Below are 23,631 nucleotides of genomic sequence, written 5' to 3'. Positions count from 1 at the left end.
GAATAATAAAAGACCTAGAATAACAAAATCCATTCTCAACAACAAGAAAACATCTGCGGGGATCACTATCCCTGACCTTAAGCTATATTACAAGGCATTTTTTCTAAAAACTGTATGGTACTGGTACAGAAATAGGCATGTAAATCAAAGGAATAGAATAGATGATCCAGAAATGAGCCCTCACAGATATGGTACCTGATTTTTGACAAAGGAGCAGTAAACATTCAATGGAAAAAGGACAGCCTCTTCAACAAATGGTGTTGGTACTACTGGCACTCAGCATGCAGAAGAATGAAAATAGACCCTTTCTTATCTCCTTGTACAAAGCTCAAGTGTAAGTGGATCAAAGATCTCCACATTAAACCAGATACACTGAAACTATTAGATGAGAAAGTAGGGAAAACCTTAGAACACATAGGCACAGGTGAAAATTTCCTGTACAGAACAGCAATGGCTGGTGCTCTAAGGTCAAAAATTGACAAATAGTACTTAAGAAGATTGCAATGGTTTTGTAAAGCTAAGGACACTGTCAAGAAAACAAAATGGCAGCCAACAGAGTGGAAAAAGATCTTTACCAACCCTACATCTGATAGAGGCCTAATATCCAAGGTGTACAAGGAACTCAAAAAGCTAGACACCAGAGAATCAAATAACCCTATTAAAAAATGGGGTACAGAACTAAACAAAAAGTTCTTCATTAAGGAATATCAAATGGCTGAGAAGCATCTAAGGAAGTGCTTGACATCCTTAGCCATCAGGAAAATGCAAATTAAAACAACACTGAGATTCCACCTCACACCACTCATATTGGCCAACATCAAAAATTCAGATGACAGCAGATGCTGGCAAGGATGTGATGAAAGAGGAACACTTCTCCACTGTTGGTGGGGTTATAACTGGTACAACCACTCTGGAAATCAGTCTGGCGATTCCTCAGAAAATTAGACATAGTACTATATGAAGACCTAGTTTTTCCACTTCTGGGCATATACACCAGAGGCGCTCCAATATACAAGTACACATGCCCCACAATGTTCATAGCAGCTCTAGTAATAATAGCCAGAAGCTTGAAAGAACCCAGATGTCCTTCAGTATATGAATGGATACAAAAATTCCACTATCAGAAACAATGACTTTATGAAATTCTTAAGAAAATGGATACATATAGAGAATATCATCCTGACTGAGATAACCCAGTCACAAAGAACAGATATAATATGCAGTCACTGATAGTTGGATACTAACACCAGAAAGCTCTGAACATCCCAGAAACAACTCACAAACTGTGTGAAGTTCAAGAAAAGAAAAAAAAAAAAAAAAAAAAAAAAAAAAAAAAAAAAAAAAAAAAAAAACAGAAAAGAAAAAAAAAAACATTATGCTTAATCCTTACACACCAAGAAAACTTTGACTAATTCCAAGTTACATCCTGTTTTACATGTACTTTATCCTCATTGTAACTAGTAAGTTCTTAATGCACACTAGTAAACCTTTAAAAAAATAAAAGCCAACACTGACAAAAATGTATTTGTATACTTTTATGCAAAATGCTTAAAATTTGTACATTTATCTTTGTTTTTTAAAATAAAGTTTTTCAATACAAAAAAAAGAAAACAGTGGATTTCATAAAGTTTATACATTCTGGACAGGAAAATGTATCAAAGAATGGCACCTAGAAATGAGATAAATGTCTACTTGCAAGTGCACTATGTAATTTCTCCAACTGGAGAAATCCTTTTTCTATTTCTGCTCCTCAATTCTCTACCTTTTTATCCCAGCCATTTTTAGGACATCCTATACAAACACACCCCTTCAGGGTGCCAGATAATACCCTCTCTTCCCAGGAGTATAGTTTTGTAGCTCTCAGTCTGTTTATCCTTTAACTGCCTAGCTTCCATAGATATGGAATAGAGATGTTCCAGGATACACATACTTTTTGAAATTCACTTTGAAATTTTAAGTTCAATCCTAAGAATAATACATATTCTTATGTGCCTCCAGATAATATGTATCTTGTTTTCCAGAACAATGTGGAAATTTGAACATTTTAGTTGTGATTAAAGCACCAATAGTGCTTTAAGGGTTTTTGGAAAAATTTAACTCCATAACATTTTGTTTTATGATTTTCCTAACTTTATGAAGACTTTTACCTTTTAATTATTCCTTGAAAATATCATAATGTATGTATATATTTTGATCATTTGTATCCTCAATTCCCCCTCAGCTCTGCCCAGACTCCTCCAACATGTCTCCTTTCTACCCTCCTTTCTTTTCCTTTTCTCCTCAGTAAGTGCTGTTAGTGCTCCTGGTACTTGCAATGAGTACAGACATCCTCTGTTGTTCCTAACATGAAGAAAAACACTGTACTTCCATTGCTGGGCCATAAACCTATAAATGAATCCTGAGGTTTCTTATGCTCTCTATAAAATCAACAGGGAGAAATCTAATATTTATATCACTATACCAAGCTAAACTTTTATAGATACAGTTGGTGAATACATATAAACCTTAACCTCTAAAAATAGTTAAAATAAACATCAATTGCTAGGAGACAAATGGGCAAATTAATATCTAATACATAGTATAAATGTCAGTCATATTTTCAAATGGCAGAATGTTTTCATTTAATAAAATAAAATAAAAATAGAAATAAATAGTAATTATTAAACGCAAATGCACACAATACTTAGAGTACAAGTGCTATTTATCATGCAAGTTAGTCAATTGCTGTATTCCAATTCTCAAAAAGGCATACTATTTGATAAACAGTATATTTAAATAAACAGGAGGGAGAAAAATACTTATTTAAATGTATACATTGTTTTACTAGAGGCCCATGCCCACAACATTATGTGTTTCAGTTGTTTGGAAACTTGGAAGACTGGATTAGGGGCCATAACTAGGAAGAAAAATAATTTTGGCTGTCTTGATGCTGCCTGTGGGTCCTTGTTTCCTGAAGTTCTACTTGTTTCTCTATTATTTGTTGACCCTCAATGTCTCACTGGCAGGAGATTTTTCTCAGGACCCTTTGATTCCTGTGCTGAGTGGTGTTATGCCAACTTTACTTAGTCTGGAGTCATTTGAAAAGATAATTTTCCTAGGAAATCGGCTCATTAAGTAGGGTGGGCCCAGTCCATTGTGGGTGGTGCAACTCCTGTGCAGCAGTCCTGGGGTATATGTAGCATTTAGGTGTTAGCTTTGCCTCCAGATTTCTGCTTTGTTGACGTCCCTTAGTGATAGACTATGATGTGGAACTGCAAGCTGAAATAAACCCTTTTCTTCCCAAGTGGATTTAGCTGAGTGATTTATCATATCCCTGTAGTAAAGATTTTTATGGCTACTTATGTCACAGAACTGTAAAGTGTGGAGACAAACATAAGAGGAGGAAAATGTGGTACAACACAGCCTCACTTCTTCTGTTATGGAAAAATAGTTCACTAATAATTTTAGTAGGTTTGTAAAATTGTTATTTATGGGGCTGGAGAGATGGCTCAGCCGTTAAGTGCACTGACTGCTCTTTCTAAGGTCCTGAGTTCAATTTTCCAGCAACCACATGGCAGCTCACAACCATTTGTGATGAGACCTGATGCCTTTTTTCTGGTGTGTCTGAAGATAGCCATAGTGTACTCATAACATGAAAAGAATGAATAAATTAAAAATATTTATTTATTTTGAGACAGTGTCTCAAGCAGAGGTGAGTCTCAAGCTCCCTACATAGCTGTAGATGACCTTGACATTTTGGTCATCCTGCTTACATTTTGAGGGTGTAGGCATTGTAGGCATGTACCCCTACACTCAGGTTATGAAGCAGCGAAAAGTTACAACAAGTGTTTAGCAGAAGACAACTGCTCCACCAGCTGTCCTGCATGCCAAGAGTTTTCTGATGACATGCTAAGGGTTCAGTAGAGGTACAGAGGCTTAGGCAAGTGTTAAAGTCATCTTCACAAGAGAACTCACATTTAAATTAGATTAAGAAGAATTCCTAAAAGTAACTTAAATAGACAAGTATGGATTATATATGATGACTTGACAAGAGGACATCAAAATAAGATACATAGAAAACTCTAATTTATCTCGATGTCCTGATGCTGGGACCATGCCACAAAAGAAGGAATGCTGCTGAGATATGTGAAAACAGTCATTTCTCAAGGGAGGACCACAGTATGTTTGCTAAGGGATAAAATCTCTGGCTTGATACATTCAATCAAGGCTTCAAATCTTTCTAGATTCTTTTGGCCCACCACCATGTCATTCACAAAACCAGGCGATTACTTTCCTTCTATCGTCAATTTTTTTAAAAAAAAAATTAATTTAGATATTCTCTGCATTGACATTTCAGATGTTATCGCCTTCCCCAATCCCACCCCACTCCCATTACGTCCATAATGGTGCTCCTTCTCCCAATGACCCTCTCCTACCTCAGCACCTTGGCATTCCCTTACGCTGGGAAAACAAGCCTTCCCTGGACTAAAGGCCTCTCATCCTACTGATGTCAGAAAATGCCATCCTCTCTTGCATGGGCACCTGGGGCCATGGGTCTCTCCATGGGAACTCACTAGTTGGTACTCTAGTCCATTGGAGCTGTGGTGGGTTTGGTTAGTTGATAATTTTGTTCTTCCCATACAGATAAAGCTGAGGATGCTTGCAGCTAACCATCGTACTGAACACGGAGACCCCAAAGAAGGAGCTAGAGAAAGGACTAAAGGAGCTGAAAGGAACTGAACCCCCATGGGATGAACAAAATGATCAACTATCCTTAAATTCTACCAACTAGTGGAATAGTGGCAAGAAGCTGCATTTTGTATGAAACAGAGAAAGGTTTTGTGTTTTGAAATCATTGCATGCACAGTCAGCAACAGAGGACTAGTACAAGCTACAGTGTGGGAAGCCTCCAAGTATATGAGCAAGTAGCCCAAAGAGCCCCTCTGGGCACAGTGCAGCAGCCAAGCAATCAATCTGTGTAATACTGCCTTAGTTCCTGTCGCTCCCCTCTAGTGCTCCAAATTGGTTAGTAAAACTTTACAGTAATTGGTGGCAAAGGAAGCTGAACAAAAGAACATAATCCACATGGACATTTTACCTCTTATCATATAAAAAAATTCTCTTCGGCACAATTTATTGTAGTACTAATTCTGGGTATATAATGCATGTGTTTGTTGATTTTTCTCAAACTCTAACTTCAAGGCATATAAAAATGAGAATAAACTTAACATCCCTGAAAGACATATTCATAATAAATTACTGCCTGGAAACTGCAGTTTTCAAGTTTAATTGCCTTGTTCCTCTCTATAAATCTATAGTGTCTCTCTGTACGAGAGGGATAAATGAGAGTTAGGATTCGGGACTCATGTGCCACATGAACTTAGTGCCATGGAGAATATTGTATTTCATTACCTAGTTACCTTCCAACAATTGCTTATGAGTTAATTAAGACAATTCAGTGAAAGGAAATAGAGACAATATTTATTGTTGAATAAGTTACCAGATTTAAATGAACAACACCAATTCAAAATTGTGTTATAAATCTAGTATTAGACAAAGAATCTCTTTTTTAGGGAGTTGCTCCCGTTAGCGTTGCTGTTATTTTGATGTTAGTCGGTAGGAAAACTGACCTAATTAATCCTGGTTTTGTTTTCCTTTGTGTGAATTGCTGTGATGCCTACAGTGACACAATATAATAAAATCATTCCTTCTTTATTTTTAGTCTCCTTTTTAGTAACAAGAAATATCTAGGCACTATCTCAGGCATGTATTTTAATATTTATATTCTATGTGATACTTACTAAATTCTAAGATGCTAAATAGCTTTCTAAGTACAGAAGGAGTAGTTGCTGCAGTTGTTTAATGCAGAAATTAGATCACGTCATGTCCATAATGAGTAATTTTATCCACTTTTATGTGATGTTGAGCATTATAAGCTAAAGCTCTGGACATGCTTTGAGATACATTATTGTTTTAGATTACATCTTCATCTTTACCTCAAATATCACTTGCTCATGTCCAATAAGAAAGGCAAGCACAAGTGTATAGTGACTCTGTTCTTTTAACTTAGATGGTGTGAAGGTGCCTGAGATATTCTGTGTTATTTCCTGGAACCAATTTCACTGTCCTTTCCTGCTTACCGAAGGCATCCGGCATTATGTTCAGCTAGGCTTCACAATTGCTTGACTATTGTGTTCAATCTAGACCTGCAGATGTTCAAGGCTTTCTTTTGTTGATGTATTTCTAACGTTTATTATCTCACCTTTCAGCTATTACATGTACTTCCTCGAGAATACTTTATGCATCTAATAGGACATTAAGGCTTGATTCAATTAATGAGTTTGTAAACTGACAACTGGAAATTAGGGCACTAATTTAGATGCTTGGGGATTATTTTCAAGTCTCATGAAGAATGTCTTGCAATATTAAGCTGGTTTTCAGTTTGTTTTAGATATCTATCAACAATTAAGTTTTTTCAAGGTAAACTATTATTACTGTTGTTGTTGGAAGTAATATATATATACACACATATATATGTGTATATATATATTATACATATACATATATATATATATGTCTAAAGATGATCTTTGGAACCGTTAGTATTCCTTCATATTGTAAAACTAAATGTGGCTGACAATTTTCAAAGTGTCAGGGCCACTGTTTTGCTGTCCCTAAACATTACTGTGAGTATCCTAACACTGTGATGAACTTCCTATGGACTTGAGACTTGAAATTATTGATAATAAATCATTTTAATTAATGGATCAGGCTTGATTTTACATTTCAAACACTGTACCAGCACATGTTGTACAGGGTTGATCAATTCTAAGAAAGGGCATTTATAGTTTCGGAAATAATTTTTTGTATAGGTATGTAATGTGAGATATACAGACTAGTGAGATAAAAAGAGAACATAGAAAGTACAGGACCTTCCAGAATGTTCCAGAGACCTTGGAGGTGAGAGACCCTCAGGACTCAAAGAGGGACCTTAGATCAAACCCTACAGTGGGCAGAGCGAACTTGTAGAGCCCACCTCCAGCAGAAAGACAGGGCATCAAGTGAGGGAGGGGTTGCTATCCCACAGTCAAAACTCTGACCTATAATTGTTCCTGTCTGAAAAACTGCAGGGATGGAAATGGAGAAAAGCCTGAGGAAATAAAGGTATAGCAACAGGCCCAAAGGGGGATCCAGCTCAAGGGGAGACCCGAAGGCTCACAGAAAAGGGGCCTATCATGATTGCCCATCAAAAGACCTGACAAGCAGCTGAAAGAGTCAGATGCAGATATATTTGCACCCAGCCAACCAAAAGAAGCTGCGGACCCCTGTGGCTGTCTTAGGGAAAAACTGGAGGAAGCTGAGGAGGAAAGCATCCCTGTAAGAGGACCAATTTTAAGTTAAGTCTCAAATAACCTGGACCCTTTAGCTCTCTCAGAGACAGGATCGCCAAGCAGGTATCATACACCAGATGAAATGAGACCCCCAACACATATACAGCAGAGGACTTTTGGGTCTGAGTTCAGTCAGAGAAGGTGCACCCAACCCTCAAGAGACTGGAGGCCCAGGAAAATTTAGAGGTCTGGAAGTGTGTGCAGGGCAGGAAATCCTGGTGAAGACAGTGGGGCCAGGGAGGAGGTATGGGATGTGGAACAGTAGGGGGTGGACCAGGAAGAGAATAAAATTTTGAGTGTAAAAGTAAAAAATATGATTAAAAAAGAAAAAGAAAAAGTACTGTAATAGCAGAGTTCCATGTCCTTCAAGTCAGAATGATAAATTTTTTGCCTTGAAAATTTATGTTGCCTGGGATATGAGTCGCCTCCCTTTCAAGTGCTTCTATCTTGAACACAGCACTCATTAGTCACAGAGAATCTATCTTTTTCATGTTTTCTGAGTCACATAGTTTATGTGCAAATGATTTCCTTTAATAGCTGGCCCAAAGAATAAAACTCACATTTAAAGTTTGTATATATCATTAGAACACCATAATGTGGTTTGTAAGATGCAAAGTGAAATGCTAATAACAATAATATACATGCATATATAAGAAGTAATACAGGTAGATGCTTTTCTGTGTACCATAGGTTTACACATTGACTAAAACCATCATTGTTGCTAATGGCATTTCAAAGCTTCATTTAATACAGCTAATGAACTAACCTCTTACCTCATATTATCTGACCTCAAACACGCCCAGAGAACTCTTATTAAGTTATAAATGGGTAAAATCATGCAAGAGGGGTCTACTTTTAATAAAGTATGGGATGTTTGATATATTTACTAAGTATTAAAATTACAGATTATAACGTAGTGCATGCATTCTATATCATAATGGCCAATTTTTAAATTTGAATCACTGTAAGTTTGTGACTTTGTGCATAGTGTTCAGTTTTATCTGCTGTTTTGGGAATTCCAGGGGTCTGAGAATTTTCAAACCATTGGGAGAGAACAATTGGAGATGTGGGTTTTTGGAATTGTTGAGTTTAGTTAATTGTTGGGCCATACTTTTTTTTATTTAACATGAAGATTAAGTTAAGGTCAGGGCAAGCCTCACTATTGTGGCCACCTAAGTATGAGCTCGGCAAGGATGACCAGTTGGCATGCCAGATTGAACTGGAAAAACCCCATGAGGCCTTAGTCATACACAATGAACTGCAGAAAGCTGGGAATGAAAAAGATGGTTTTCCCCCAGAGAAAAGCACACCAATTCTTCATGGAAGTACCAAAGGGTCAGCCCTGAACATATATATACAAGTAACATAATAAGTACTCAATTACATTAGATTTTGTAATATACATTCATACATACACACATATGTATATAATATATGTCTCTATCTATGTATTGGTCAATCGATATTTAGATATCTTCATATGATATATTGAATATACATTTATGTATGGAATATTTATACCACATATATGTTGTATGTATATGAAAATGCATGTATTCATGCAATAACAGTGAAAAAGGCCATCAATTAGAAGAAGAACAGGGAGAGGTATATGGGAGGGTTTGTAGGAAGAGAAGAGACGAATGTGATGAATATATAGTCACAAAAATAAACAAGAGACACACAATGTGCAAATGTCTAGTATTCTAGAGAATATGTCACTTCCCACATAGACCTTGGCTGGGCAGTATGCTCAGAGTGAAGACATCTCAAGCCTGGAAATTTGAATGTGCTCATTGAGACCCACCTATGGAACGAGAGAACTCACTGGCTCCCATGAGTTACCTTCTGACTTCTGTATGTGAAGTGTGACACATGTGCTCTTCTACTTGTGGAATAAATCAATGAATACATATAAAAATAACCTCCTGGGTCTAGCTTATAAAATACTTCTATGAAAAAAGTTGACTAAATAAATCAAGCCATATTTTATCACTTATGATAACAGGACCACATTTTCAGTACAAACCTGTCAACACTGTATGCAGAGAATATAGTCAAAAGGAAGATCCCAATATCTGATAAATCTGGCATCCTTTCTAGAAAAATGCTTCAATTCTAGTGGTTACATGCCTGGCAACAGGTGATAACCATAGTTTTAAAATCAGAATGTAAAAATAAATCAGACAATAGAGATATTAGCCTCAAATATACAACCATGTTTGCTCCTTTAGAGAGTTAATGAAGCTGCTGAGGCACCAGACTATTTCCAAATTATAGCAATAACTTTACAAAGTATAAAAACAATATCCAGAACAACTGGAGTGAGGTAATTCGGGAGCTGTTTCCTGTACATGGGATATGTGTTTTTAGCTGAACTGCTCTGTTTGCATCAGTGAGAGAAGATGCATTTAGTCTCACAGAGACTTGATGTACAGGACAGCTAGGAGGGTCCTCACCAGCTCAGAGGAGAAGAAAGGGGTTGGGGAGGAAGGCAAGGATTGTGGGAGGGGGTGACTGGGAAGTAGGCATTGAATAGGAAATGAAGTGAATAAGTAAAAATAAATACATAAGTAAGAAATAAAAATAGTTTACGTGAGTACTAGCTATTTATTTTATATTTTTCTGTATAAAATTTTACCTTAGCATTTTTAGCTTACTGTAAATTAAATTATTAATACATGATAACTTATATAATTTTGTGTGGATCCAGAGATATACATATTTCGTTATTTTAATATTTTTATGGTGTTTTAGCTAGCAGATAATTTTGAATATTTATGACATCGCTGTAATACTGTAAGATTTGACCTGAAGTTGTAACAATTAGTGTTGAGAAGTCACCCAATGGTGTTAAAAGATAGCAAAGCTGATTTGATGGCCAAATTTATGGTATAAATTTACTGTAAATCACTGATATAGTTTAAGTCGGTTTGATGCTATAAGAACTAACCTGAAGTTGTTGTAATGATTGCTGTTGAGAAGTTATCCAAAGAAGCTAGAAGAGAGCAAAGTTGGTTTGATATTCAGGTTTATTATATCAATTTAATATAACAGTTTAATTTAATTTGATGCTGTAATAACTGACCTGAAGTAGTAACAACTGTTGTTGGTAAGGTGTCGAGGGATGCTAGAAGAAAGCAAAGTTAATTTTATCCTAAGATTTATGGTATAAACTTATTGTAAATCATTGTTACACTATGAGTTTCTTTTCCTATGTTATCTGTGTTGTTGTTCATTGTTGTACTTGTGGTAGATGCCTTTTTAGCACCTATTGTTGATAAGCTGTTAGTTCTGATCTTAGGTTGTCAGTGGACTAAAAAGATAAGTCACATTAAAATAAAATGTTTTAAATACTATTTAATGTTTCATCTACTGGGGCTGGAGAGATGATTCAGCAGTTATGAGCACTGTCTTTCCAGCATCCACACAGTGGTTTCCCAACCATTTGTAACTCTAGTTCTCAGGGATATAAAACCCTCTTCTGCCCTTCAACGGAACTGGGCAAATACACAATTCTAATTACCATTCTCCCTTCTAGTCTTCTCCCAGAATATTTCCATCCCCTCATCCAAACTATTTCATCCCTTCTCTTTTCCTCATTAGGAAATAAACAACTCACAGACAGTGTGAAGTCCAAGAAAAAACAAAACAAAACAAAACAAATCAAAAAGTCATGCTCAATCCTTACACACCAAGAACACATTGACAAATTCCGGGTTACACCCTGTATTACATATACTTTTTGCTCACTGTAAAAAAAAAAAAAAGAAAAGAAAAGAAAAGAAAAAAAAAATTGTATTGATTGATATTTTCTACAACATTCTTTTATTTCTGTTAAACTCTCTAAAATGTTTTTCTAAAGTCTTGGACAACCAGGGGACTATTGCCTGCAAATTTTTCACTGCCTTATTTACCATGTAGAAAGAGTTTGGTTAAATTCTGTGTACTAGAAACACTGTGCTTCTCCTTTAGATGTTTTGTGTACTATTGTTCTTTCTAGAAAACCCCATTGTGGTTTTTATTGTTTCTATGTGCCATTTTACCAATAAAAGACGGTCTATGAAAAAAAAAATAAACAAACATCTAAATAATAAAATATAATAATTATTTGGCACTTTCTTTTTTTAACGACTTTATTTTACAAAACAAAGATAAATGTACAGATTTTAAACATTTTTTTGCTTAAAATTATACATTTTTGTTAGTACTGTTTTTTCAGACATTGAAATAATTATTACATAAAACCATGTGAATATATTTTTTTCGTCAGAACTTGATTTTTTTCAAGGGCTTGACAGTATGCATTGAAAACCTAATAGTTACAATAAGCATAAAGTACATGCAAAACAAAACGGAACATGGAAATAGTCAAAGTCTTCTTGTTTTGTAAATATATGTATATTTTTTGTTTTCTTTATTTCTTGGACTTCATACAGTCTGTGAGTTGTTTCTGGGGGAGTGCAAGCCTCTGGGGTTAGCATCCCACTATCAGTGACTGCATATTATGTCTGTTCTTTTGTGATTGGGTTATCTCACTCAGGATGATATTCTCTAGATGCAGCCATTTTCTTAAGAATCTGGTTAAGTCATTGTTTCTGGTGGCTGAGTAGTATTCCATTGTGTATATGTACCACAATTTTTGTATCCATTCATCTTCCGAAGGACATCTGGGTTCCTTCCATCTTCTGGCTATTATAAATAGAGCCGCTATGAACATTGTGGTGCATATATCTTTGTTGTGTATTGAAGTGTCTCTGGGGTATATGCCCAGAAGTGGAATAGCTGGGTCTTCAGGTAGTACTATATCCAATTTACTGAGGTATCACCAGACAGATTTCCAGAGTGGTTGTATTAGCTTGCAACCCCACCAACAGTGGAGAAGTATTCCTCTTTTTCCACAGCCTCGCCAGCATCTGCTGTCATCTGAGTTTTGGATCTTGGTATTTGGCACTTTCTATGTTTGTTTTTTTTTTTATTTTGTTCTTCATAATTTTAGTACTTTTTTCTAGAAGTAAGAGATTCAAATGTATAAATCATAAGAGGGACCAAGGCATGCCTCTCATGAAATAGGTTCTTGTTTTCAAGATTAATGACATGAATTTAGTCCTATAAATCCACACCAGTCAGATTGGCCAAGATTCAAAACTCAGATGACAGCAGATTTTGGCGAGGTTGTGGAGAAAGAGGAACACTTCTCCACTGTTGGTGGGGTTGTAAACTGATACAACCATTCTGGAAATCAGTCTGGCGATTCCTCAGAAAATTGGACATAGTACTACCTGAAGATCCAGCTATTCCACTTCTGGGCATATACCCCAGAGACACTCCAATATACAACAAAGATACATGTGCCACAATGTTCATAGCAGCTCTATTTATAATAGCCAGAAGCTGGAAAGAACCCAAATGTCCTTCAGTAGAAGAATGGATACAAAAAATGTGGTACATTTACACAATGGAGTACTACTCAGCTATCAGAAACAATGACTTAACCAAATTCTTAAGAAAATGGTTGCATCCAGAGAATATCATCCTGAGTGAGATAACCCAGTCACAAAAGAACAGACATAATATGCAGTCACTGATAGTGGGATGCTAACCCCAGAGGCTCGAACTGCCCTAGAAACAACTCACAGACTGTGTGAAGTTCAAGAAAAAAAGAAAAGAAAAGAAAACAAACAAACAAAAAAAACCATATGATCAATCCTTACACACCAAGAAAACGTTGACTAATTCTGGGTTATATCCTGTTTTACATGTAATTTTGCTCATTGTAACTAGTAAGACCTTAATGCAGAGTATCAAACCTTAAAAAAAAGAAGAAGAACAACAAGAACAACAACAAAAAAGCCAAGCACTGACAAAAATGTATTTGTATACATTTATGCAAAAATGTTTAAATTTATTTCTTTTATTTTTGTTTTTTAAAATAAAGTTTAAAAAATATTAATACTAAATGTATTATTGATTTATTGATACTCTTTAGTAACTTTATTGATACTCTTAGATTTTAAGTTGTCTATTGCTAACATGTATAGCACATTTTACCTTTGACTATTAATATTGTATCTTTTGACTTTTTAAAATTTATTTGTTCTTTTAATATTTAGAGGGTTTTGATTTACATGTACTTTGTGCTCATTGTAACTAGTAAGATTTCAATGCATACTATCAAACCTTTGAAAAAATCAAGTACTGACAAAAAATATATTAATATAGTTCTATGCCAAAATGCTTTAAAAAAATAAATCCAAAAGGTGGAAATGAAGTTTTCCTAGACATTGGCAAGTGCACACCATGGCAGGTGCACACACACACACACACACACACACACACACACACACACACACAAACATACACATGCACACTCATGCATACACATATATACACATATATACACATACACAGAGACATTAACATACACACTAAAATGAATATACACATAAACTTACACATATGTGCACATGGACACACAGATGCACACAATAAAATCATAAATAAAATAAATAACAAATTAAGGCTGACCTAAATTTGTCATAAAACTGTTTATTGTTAGGTTATGTACAAATACAAGTGAAATTAAAATTGCCATTTCATATTTTACACTGGTTATTAGGACTTTATGGTATCATATTTCACCTAAAGCAGTTTAAGTTTATTTCAACTATTTTTGTTTTTGTTGGATATGCTCTGATTCTAATAAAACTTTTTATGTTTTAATTTAATGATTTGTGCTTGTTTTAGTTGAAGACATTTTTTTGTAAATTTAAGAGATTAAATATGATGATTTTGATACCTAACTACAAGGTAAGATAATTAAGTTAGATTAATAAACTAAGCTTATGTACTTATTATTCATTGACTTTTAAATATCAAAATGTAGGCTTTAGACTTTTACCTACACTTTCCTTTCTAATGCATCAATGTTATTCACTGGTCATTAAGTTAACATCAGAAATCACCAATCTTCAGCTCACAACAATGTTATTCACTGGTCATTAAGTTAACATCAGAAATCACCAATCTTCAGCCTGTGAGCTGAATGCTTCCAAACTGTATACAATCAGGAGACATGCTTTCTTAGTCCAAGCATGTCACCTACTTGACATTTTGCTTTTTGACATTGGCATGAGCCTTGTTACCCTGGGCATGTAATTTTTCTTTATTTTAGAAAAAAAAAAGATTTACTTGTTGTGTTTTACATGTGGGTGTGTCACACCTCCAAGTGTTTTTGTGCACCACGTGTATGTGTGGGGTGTAATTGGAAGCCAGAAGGCTTGAAACACCTGAAACTGGAACTACTAAAAGCTGTTGGCTATAATGTATGCGCTGAGTCCAACTCAGGTCTTTAGAAGAGCAGTAATCACATTTAACCACTGAGCTATCTCTCCATCCTTCTATTTATTTTTTATGTCTTTTAAGTGTGCAAAAATGTCATTTCCCTAACAGGTCTGCCTGAAAACTAAATGACATAATGATTGGATCAGTTATGTGCTTGTCTCAAAGACTGGGAATGTCAGGATTATGGATAACACTAAGATTATTATCTTTACAATCTTATAATGATTTCCATTTCTTAATTAGCTAAGATTGACATTTAGGATAACTTCTGCAACACTCAAGGGAACACTAGTAATCACACAATTTTTAGGACACCCATTTCACAGAATGTATAAAAACAAGGTGCCTGTTGGGTTTGGTAGATGGCAAAACTGAAATGAGTTTTTGGGTCTTTGGTTACTATTTAATATATTTTATTCCATTACAGATTAATTTTACATTTTAAGGTAGCTAGTCTTGGTTGAACAAACATGGTTCCATCATTGCCCAGAGAGACTTCTAGTAGTGATGTTACTGTGATGAGACAAGAGGTAGCTCTAAATATTATGAGCTCAGTTAGAAATTTACATAAAAGAGACAGAGTGGTGCTGGTGTGGATAAAGCAGCATAGAGTTTGGTTTACTTTCCAAAAAATGCAATATATTTCCTCAATAATTATTTTAAAGGTGTTATCTCATACATATATGTCTTATGACATAGGTTAGATATAAAATATTACACACACTGTATAAAGTTTAAAACAAGAGTATCGAAATTAGAAATATCTATCATTGAAATAAAAGTAGGTATCATTAAGTTTATAATAATCTCAGCTACACTACTTCTAACCAAAATACAATTTTTATATTTTAAGATGAAGACTACATACCATAGCTGCAGAAATAAAATATATTTATAGTGTCATCAAGTTTGATGATCACCAAATTGTGAGCAGGCAAAATTAGGAGCAGGTGTCGTCAGCAAAGTGCCTGCCATGTAAGCACCAGGAACTGAGTTCAGATCCCCAGAACTCCTAAAAAATTTGGGTCTGACCAGGTGATGTGTTACACCTTTAATCCCAGCACTTGGAATGAAAAGACAGGTGAGTTCCTGACCAGCCTGCTCTACAGAGTGAGTTCCAGGAGAGCCAAAACGACACATACAAAACAAACAAACAAACAACCTGATTTTAAACCCTCTACCCCACCCCCCCAAATCAGGCCTAGTTGTATATCCTATAGATGGTGTGTAAGGAAAGGCAGGTGGGTCCTCAAAGTTGATGTTCAGCCCACCTGGCCAATATTTTTGTCTGAAAACATAAAAGAAAGATGCAAGACAGCATTCTTATCTACGTGTTCACAGACATGACTGTGCACTCATAAGTAAGCACATACACAAACAAACACAAGCAGACACAAACATATACACAGGCACACATGCATATCATAAATACAAATACTGACCTGAAGTTGTTACAGGAAATGCTGTTGAGGAGTTACTCAAAGATGCTAAAAAAGAGTAAAGATGATTTTATACTTTGCTTTATAATATAAATATATTATAAATCACTGTGTACAGTTTAAATACTTCTTCAAAGGGCATCTGTATTTTTGAGTTTCTATTTTCTTTTTCTCATATTACTCCTATTCTTTATGTCCCTGTGATACTTCAGAAATATTTTTAGTAAGTTCATAATTAGTTTTTCTAACTTACCTAAGGTAAGTTTGCTTTGTTTTATATGAATTTATGAAAAGTATCTAATAATTCTTGCTGTGGTTATATGGAATAGTTTATATTCAATTGACAAACAAAACCTATCAGATGGTGCCATTCCCAGGAACAAAAACAATCAAATATATTTTAAAAATTGGATAATGCAAGTATTAAACATGAATTTAAAAAGTTATGCTTGTGTTTATAGATATGTTTTATGATGATTAGTAAATCAAATATGACATAACTTTGACTTGAGACTATTCTTTAGTGACTGTTGCATATGTGTGTGTGTATCAGACAGACTAATGCCAACTCAAGAAAATATGATTTATTTGAATCTGTATCTGATTTTTCGACCATATATTTCATCTTTCATGTTATGGAAGTCTATGGGCCCATTAAGATTTATTTTAGCTCATCTGTCAAATAGTTTATCAAAGAAACTACTGACACAAATGCACATTAAAGAGAAAAGAAAATTTACTCAGAAAAATTTCTTGAAAGAAATCAAGAGTTGTTTTTCAATCATATAACAATTATAAACAAATTCTAGTCTCAAAATACCTAGGTCAGAGTTCTTTATCTATTGTAAATAGAATATGATGAGTAATTCACCAAAATCCTCTCCAGTTTGTTCTTTTCCTTTGCAAAATGTGAATGGAAATCTTGTTGCACCATAAGATTCTGCCAGACTTACTTACAAAATGGTTGATGATTAATGTATTTGGTATAGCTAATGATGGCTAATGGTAACCTTCAAATTAACTTCATTAAGTTTCTAAATATACTACTTTTGTTCTACAGGCTGTACTGAAGTAAATGTAGCTTCACTTGAGCTGTAGAGAAATTTAGCTGATGTCTTGGCAAGTAATTAAGGATCAACCAGTTTAAAAAAAAAAAAAAACCTAGAACTATGCTTTATGAACCAGACCTGCTAAGAAATTATCCTATACTAATGGGTCACAGGTGCGAATCAATTGCTAAGAAAGTCTCAACATAGAACCTTATGCAGTTAATTGAAAAGCAAATCTGCATTGATTGCCTTTGTGCTTTCTCAGAACTGATGGTGGTCATTCAGTTTGTCTCTACTGATTTTGGCATGCATATTGATGTTATTTTGTCCATGAGTGTCCTAATATTCCCAAAATATGAATTCTGAAGTATATTTAGCTTCAGCATTTAGAAATAAGGCACTGTGAACATAGGAAAGCAAAGAATATCACCACTGTCTATAACTAAACTAAACAGACTATAAATAGTTTTTAAATTGAACTGAATGGAAGTGAACTAGAATAAAAATAAAATAACATTAATATATATATATATATATATATATATATATATATACATTAGCATATATCTACATATGTGTTAATTTTAATTGTTGATGTGACAAGATAAAGGAAAGGTTTATTTAGTCTCATGGGTTCAGAAGGTTCAGGTCTAGGTGACTAGCTATATTTTTTTCTGAATAAGAGATGAGGTTGGACAATTATGGTGGAACGAACTGCTTTTGTTTCCTTTCCTGATGCTGTTATAAACAACATGACCAAAATCAATTTGGACAAGAAAGTGTGTATTCTTACTCATTATTTAGGAATACCAAGAAGAACTTGGGGGCAGGAACTGAAGCAGAGGCCACAAGAAAATTCTGCTTATTGGCTCCCGTTTAATAGCTTGCTCAGCTAAATCCCTTAAATAGTCTAGGCGCATCTCTCCAGGCTTGGCATCACATACCATGGGCTTATTGATCCTCCTAACAAGAAAATGCCCACATTCATGACCATGGACAGATACGATAGAGGCAATTGGCAGTTCCTTAACTGAGATGGTTTCTATTGCTCAGGTATCTTAAACTGACAAGTGAACACATATATATTAATGTCACAATTATCTATCTATCTATCTATCTATCTATCTATCATCTCTCTATCCATTCACCCAACCATCCATATCTATTTATTTATCTCTCATTTGCCATCTATCTATCCTACAAAGCCACAAAACTGGCTTACTTTTTTCAAGGCTGTAATACCCTCTAATAGCACATTCAATAAGCAGTTCATTAACGAGTTAATCCATTGGTTAATTAAGCATTTTCCTGATCCTAGTATCTCTCAAACACTGTGTGAATTGAAGACCAGCTCTTCAATGGGACCCTTTCAACGAGAAATTTTATATACAATATTTGGGGGTCAGGAGACATGTCTGAGTGTTAAAGATTATTATTTTGTATAATTTGTGTGTGTGTGTGTGTGTGTGTGTGTTCTCTGTGTGTGAATGATGTGTAAAGAGGGTATGCTTATAGAAGTGAAAAATCAATGTTTGGAGTCAGTTCTCTTCATTTTAGCTTCAGGAAGTTGAACTCAAGTTGTCTGCCCTGCTTTGCTTCCTGCTGAGCCATTTTCCCCAGGATCTCCAAAGTTACCTTTGACTCCCAAGCCTTTCTCTTTTTGTTTAATCTTAGGATAACAATGCCTTGTCATGCTAAGTGCAAACTTAACTTTTTCTGGTAGAAAATTGATTGGATTAAATTTCTCAATTCCTCTTTTTCCTTCATTTCCATTTCTAATTAGACATTTGTCCTTGCCTCTTGACTGTAATCTCATAGGGTCTCTGACGCAATCATAAATTCTATAATTTGACTTCCTAATGAATGACGGAAGAAACTCAGATAGAATGTGACAAGACTCAGAAACATCTATGCCCACTGACATTCTCAGAATCCTTTTTATACTTGATGGTTTCCAAACCTCTCTTCACTGATACTTCTGTTCAAATATTTCACTTTTGTCATGTAAATGTGTTACCTCAGGCAATTTGACATACTCCTAATGCCAAGGACTACTCTCCTGTCTAGCTCCTATGTTGCTAGAATCTTAATTTCATAGCTTAATGATTCAAAGAAATCAAATAACGTCCACAGATACCTGTGATATCAATGCTGTTCAAATCAATATGGAGCATGACCAGTTGGCTGGATATATTTGCTTCAATGCCCCGAATCAGTTCTTCTTTTACGTTTTCATCTGACACCCACTGAGCAAAGAAAAGGTCAAAAAGAACAATAACGCTGCCATTTCTGCAAAGCAAAAGGAAAAAAACAGTAATGATGTAAGAGTAAAAATGGCTTCAGGTGCTTTGTTCTCAGTTCAGGCAGAATGTCTGTGAAATGTACTAGTTATCTTTCCTTTGGAAAGCTTTGTAACCTCTACTCTGAAACAGGGTTTGCAAGACTGCTTTTCCAAAATGCAGAAATAAGAATGAATGTAACAGATGCAGGGAAGTACTATCCTAACTTACCCTCTAAGAAAAGGACAATTAGAAACAACCAATAGCTTTTTCCCAAGAGGACAAATGCTGACCTCAACCCAACAGCAGCATTCCCATTCAGTGAGAACCCAGGAAAACAGCACGGAGTTCTAGTCTCTGTGTTAAATTAAACACTGTCCAGTTGTTTTACTATTTGAGGGAATGGAGTGTGTGATTTTTTTAATGTGCATGGTGGGTTTTTAGGTCAAGAGAAATCTCACGTTTTTTGCTCAATTCACACAAACTGTACATGTTTTCAAAAGGCCTGACTCTAAGTTTCTGTGAACAACTGTTCTTAGTTTTCTTTTGTTTAACCATAAATGCTTTAAAACACGTTCTAATTTTGAGGGCTGGAAAGAAGACAAACTTACCTGGAATTACTGGACACTCAGGATATGTATGATAATAATTTGATTGCCTACATGATCTTCCACAATGGTACAATTCAACCATATGGTCCTAAATTCTTTCTTACTTTAAATCCTTCTCTGTATTTTACAGTTTAAACGGTATTTTCCACTTCATGGTAGAAAAGATTTGAAAAAAAAATTGTCCAGCAATTCCAGGTTTATGTTCTTTCCAGCTATCAAAATTAGGACACATTATTTAGCATTTAGGTTAAACAAAAGAAAAAAGAAAACTGAACACAGACTTTCACAGGAAGCAATAGTGACAGGTGAGATTTTTGTTGTGTTCTCTTCCCTAGAGTTTCCCCCTTAGCTTACAATTACACAGGAGGAGAAACTCAGGTGATCTGTGTTCTGAGCTGGAGATGAGCTGGACTTCTCAGGTTGAAGCTGACACCTTAAGAACAACCATGGAGAGTCAGCTCTGACAATGACTGTTGGTGACAATACAAAGGCACTGTACTCTTGCAACCTGGTATTACCAAGGTAACAAGCATCTGCAGAGACTGTGTTACCCCTGACATTTTAATTATCTACCTTTTTGGCTGGAACCTAGAGTAAAATTCATTTGTCCCTTTCATGATTATGTCCTGAGAGCAGGAAGTTTCTGGAAGACCATGGTAGTTTACCATTTCCTAAGACAGTATGTCTCCTTTTAATGGTTGCATCAGTTTTCAGGTTCGCAGTCCAGTAGGAATATTTCCATTCCATAAAGCTTGTTTTTCCTTATTTAAATGACTAAGACACTTTGTTAAAAACCTCTAACACTTCATGTCTATGAGTTAATTATATGAAAATGTGGGGAGGTTTAACTGTCCAATTATTTTCTTAATTTACAGTAACTGAATCTTCTGGGTAGAACAGCTCCTTGCCAATCAGCCAGAACTAAATGTTCACATATAAGAAACTCTTGTCCTTACTAAGGATTCAGCAACTTACAGTCACTTCTTACAATCTGGTCTACAATGCTCCTTAAGTTTTCTATGCCAGCCGACCACGGTTTTTAAAATATTTATTTAATACCTTATTGTTTTTGTTTACATGTCTGTGTGTTTGTGACAGGAGTGTTGTGAGTGGGGTGTGCACACATGACTGCAGGTATGTGTATGAAGACAAAAACGGAAAGATGACTCTCCTGCTGATTATGAGTCACTTGGTGTGGGATCTAGGAACTAAATTTTTGTCTTCCACAAGAGCAAGTGTCCTTAATTCTGAGACATTTCTCTATTGCTCTAAACCCTACTTTTATCAGAAATTATCTCTACACATGTAGGGGAAGTAGCTATCTTCATCTATTTCTCAAAATGGGGTCATTATGATTGAATGTGAGAAGACAGGCAAGAACATTTTGGAGTTTTATTTTTAATGTAAATAATAATAATTATTATTATAATTATTATAGCAATAATAATAAACTACAGAAAAGTGCTGCTTTAATTCTTTGCCCATTTTTATGTCTATATGTAGTAGGCAGAATTAGAGACTCATTTGAGGGCCATATGGGGATCATTAGGCCAGAGATGGCCAAAAGTCATATGCAGCATACAGAAAGAAATCAAACGGTAGAATCTTTCCTACTGCTGCTAACAGACCATTGAATTCACCTTCACAAAAACCAATACTCCTTGCGATGGCAGAAAAATCAAACCAAATTAAGGAAAACAAAAGAAAAAAACCCGTCCACTTTTAAAGGCTTCGATCATTTATGCACTTTGTTAACTAGAATTGAAAAGCCGTGTTGGGTAGTATCCAACTCTCACGTTCCATCCTACCCCTGGCGAAAGAATGGTGAAGATAAGGAGATTTCCAGGATGCCTTGCATTGGCCAATGTGTGCTCTATAATTAAAGAACCTTTAACACCTAGAGCTAGAGTGTAAACTTTAAGCAGCGTGCTATGGCTTTTGTAGCAGGTGGGATAAACATGTTTTTTTTTTTTTTTTAAACAGATGACATAAGACCACATCACTGCTTCCTGGAAACCCATGAATAAAATTTTCACCCATAGTTTTTTTAAACTTTAGTGAACTGTTCATCTCTAGGAAAGAGACAGAGACAGGTACATATATTTACTGTTTTGTATTATTTTAAGATGTTTGGATATGAACAGATGGGGAAATGCTGCCTATGTGGATATTTTTGTCAGGTCCTATATGCTTCTGATAGACGCAGCTTCCTCTTCCTCATCACCTCTCATCAGCTTTCCGCCTCTCTCAACCTCTCCTCTCATACCACTGCCCGTATGTGTTCAGAATCCATGCCCTTTGCCAAAACATGACTGCCTAAGCATGAACTAAAGGTGGTGAGAATTAAATATGCTTTACAATAAGGTGCACAGAAGTGTTTTATCTGCCCTCTTCAGCTCTATGGTTTTACTTTCTCTTTTGTTGCGCCAAAAAAAAAAAAAAAAAAAAAAAAAGATTTAAATGGCAATGAAATCTGCATATTCTCTCTCTATTTTCATGTATTTAATTTACACAGGACAATTGACTTTGAAATGCTTGAATCAGGCAGTAGAAGACACAGGCACAAGGTATTTGGGGCACAGGAAATGCAATTTTGAAATTTCCCCTCACTGGGTTGTAACTAACTGGATTAATTCAACCTCAGGCATAAACATATTTGTAAGAAAGACTTGTCTTTTTAGTTGTGAATAATATATTGCACTTAATAATTTTTATCTGTGAGGATAAAGCATCTATATTACAAGCACACATACTATTGTATTTTTTTATACTTTGATTTCTTATTCAGTATAAATGTTGAGATAAGAGAGATGATATAGTAGAAATCAAAGAAACTGTGATACATATTTGTTTCATCTCATAAGGAAACAGAACCTTGTTTTTGGTAGTTTATCCATGATCTGTATCCATGCTGTGAGCTTTTTTTATTTATTAAGATAAATAAAGAAATCACTCCTCTATGGAAAAATAATAGCCATTTTCCTTTTAAAGTACTAGGTTTTTTTTTTTTTTTTTTTTTTTTTTTTTTTTTTTTTTTTTTTTTTTTGTTTGTTTGTTTTTCTGTTGTAAAGGAACTGCATACCTCCCCCCCAATCCGTTTAATTTTATAGCTAGATAAATCCTACCGTTGTACAGAGAAATTGAATGTAATAGATCAAAGTATTTCTTATCTTATATTTTCCTTAATGATACTGATAACCTTTAGGTTTGCTGAATAAACACAGCCTTTTCCTTTGAGAACCTTGTGACTCATCTATGTGAAAAGGGCAAACTTAAAGTGCACATTGCCACAGAGGGTAAACAGCCCTTTATTAAAAGAGTCAACTGCTAATACTCTGTGAATCAAAACATTTTCCACAGAGCAGAATAACAGTATTCCCAAAAGAGAGGGAGAGAAAAATACCTTTTGCCTGTTCTTCAGACTGGTTAAACACACACACACACACTCACACACACACACACACACACACTCACACTCACACACAAACACACACATGAACACACACACATTTTTAAAATGCCAAAAATATATTAATTAA

At 35.1% G+C, this 23,631-nt stretch overlaps 1 protein-coding gene across 1 annotated transcript in view; it reads right to left on the bottom strand.

Moving 5' to 3' along the window:
* The window catches only part of TMPRSS15 (transmembrane serine protease 15), a gene marked incomplete at both ends in the record, with an annotated part of 120,485 nt that overhangs the window by 87,092 nt on the left and 9,762 nt on the right, over positions 1–23,631 (bottom strand). Inside the window, 2 exons of the mRNA XM_080919410.1 lie at positions 16,157–16,201; positions 19,340–19,491. Coding sequence (XP_080775536.1) covers positions 16,157–16,201; positions 19,340–19,491 — 197 coding nt within the window. The remainder of the gene's footprint in view (positions 1–16,156; positions 16,202–19,339; positions 19,492–23,631) is intronic.

Source organism: Micromys minutus (assembly GCF_963924665.1).
Source record: "Micromys minutus genome assembly, chromosome: 7".
NCBI lineage: Eukaryota > Metazoa > Chordata > Mammalia > Rodentia > Muridae > Micromys > Micromys minutus.
The sequence above is the reverse complement of the archived record's forward strand: the minus strand, read 5'-3'. Positions and strand labels throughout refer to the sequence as shown.